Genomic DNA, 1,739 nt, shown 5'->3' with positions numbered 1-1,739 from the left:
CTATCGACTACTTGGTTGAGGTGGAAGGCGCTGGGTTTAGTTATGAGGTTGCTCTCTCTTTTGTTGCTTGAATTTTGCGTGGAGGGGTCAGTTGTCAAGGTATTCCAGAACCTTTGAATTGAACTCTAAATATAGTTACATATCAAAGATATTACATCCTTTCTGGTACAATATACAAGTGTTTCCCCCATTTGGTCACTTACTTTTACTTTGTTTATTAAACTTTATACCATGCAAAAGTTTTCTATTTTTGTATATTCAAATTTATCTACATTTTCTCAGGAATATTTTCTACATTTTGTCTAACACAAGTGGCTGTATTCATTCTTTGTAGTCATTTGCACTACACTGAAAAGAATTTCTAGTTTCCATCTTTTGGGGTCATTTGTTTATCCTTCTTCATTTCAGATTATCCTGAGCGATCTCGTGGATGTCTCAGGAAGGCTTGGGACTTATTCTGCGGTTTGCAGAAGACAGGACCCAAGCTGACCAAGGAGGAGGAGCAAGCCCTGAGGCAGAAGCTGACTGACACGTCTGAGAGGCCCCTGTGGAAGACCATAGTGGACGCCAATGCCATCCTCCTCCTGGCCGTAGTGGTCTTTACTTATAGCTATTTTGCCTGAACTCTGTCTGAACCACGACAATAATTAGTAATTATTAATAATAATTTTATTAATTTTCATTTTATAGCTTATTTTGCAAAAGGAAGAGGAGAAGTTGGTAATTTTATCTAGTGAAATGATTCAAGGACTTTATATTTTACTTTTTTCGTTCCTTCGTATAGTTAAGAAAAAGAAAGTTGATAATTTATAAAACTATGAAGCGATCCTATATGTGCGTAAACTGGGTCTAAATACTTTTTCCAGCTTTACTGAGGTATAATTAGCAAATAGACATTGTACATATTCAAGGCAAACAATGAATTAATTTGATACATCTATACATTGTAAAATGCCTGCAATCCAGTCATTTAACACACCCATAGCCTCCTATAGTTTACTTTTTTTATGTGTGCAATGAGAACAATTAAAATCTACTCTCAGCAAATTTCAAGTACACAGTGCAGAATTATTAATTATAGTCACCATGCTGTAAGTTAATTAGACAGTGAGAACATACTGTTCTTCTGCCTGGAAGTCTGTACCCTTTAGCCAACATCTCCTTGCTGTCCCCACCACTCAGCCCCTGGTGACCACCATCTACTCTCTGCTTCAATGAGCTCAACTTTTCGTTGTAACATTATGCACAATAGCCAAGACATGGAAACAACCTAAGTGTCCTGCCGTGGATGAATGATAAATAAAATGTGGTATATGCATACAATGGGATATTATCCTGCCAAAAATAAAGAAGGAAACCTTGCCATTTACAATAACATGGATGAAGTTGGAGGACATCATGCTAAGTGAAATAAACCGGATACAGAAAGACAAATACTGTAGGATCCCCTCCTATGTGGAAACTTTTTGTTTTAAATAGCTGACCAGGGAGAATGCCCTACATCATACTGGTTTTCTGCAGTTTCCAAAAATTTCCATTTCAAAGGAATACTTCCCCCAACTTTGCCTCACCTATCAACCTCCTCATTTAGACAACAGTGACTTCCTCCAAGTGACTTTCACCTCAGAAATCTCAATGATTTGGAAAAGAAAAATATTTCCTAATAGCTGAGGAGAAGAATGAGCTAGATGTATCTCTTATAAATATGTTTTTAATATGTTAGAAATTATTAGCTTTTG

The 1,739-nt window shown here is 36.6% G+C and overlaps 1 protein-coding gene across 1 annotated transcript in view; it reads left to right on the top strand.

The window, feature by feature from the left end:
* The window catches only part of LOC105825932 (sodium/glucose cotransporter 1-like), a 43,565-nt gene extending 42,942 nt beyond the window's left edge, over positions 1–623 (top strand). Inside the window, exon 7 of the mRNA XM_012663842.1 lies at positions 471–623. Within this exon, the coding sequence (XP_012519296.1) occupies positions 471–623 (153 nt within the window). The remainder of the gene's footprint in view (positions 1–470) is intronic.
* Positions 624–1,739: the final 1,116 nt, after the last annotated feature.

Source organism: Propithecus coquereli, unplaced genomic scaffold (assembly GCF_000956105.1).
Source record: "Propithecus coquereli isolate 6110/MARCELLA unplaced genomic scaffold, Pcoq_1.0 Scaffold832, whole genome shotgun sequence".
NCBI lineage: Eukaryota > Metazoa > Chordata > Mammalia > Primates > Indriidae > Propithecus > Propithecus coquereli.
The sequence above is the reverse complement of the archived record's forward strand: the minus strand, read 5'-3'. Positions and strand labels throughout refer to the sequence as shown.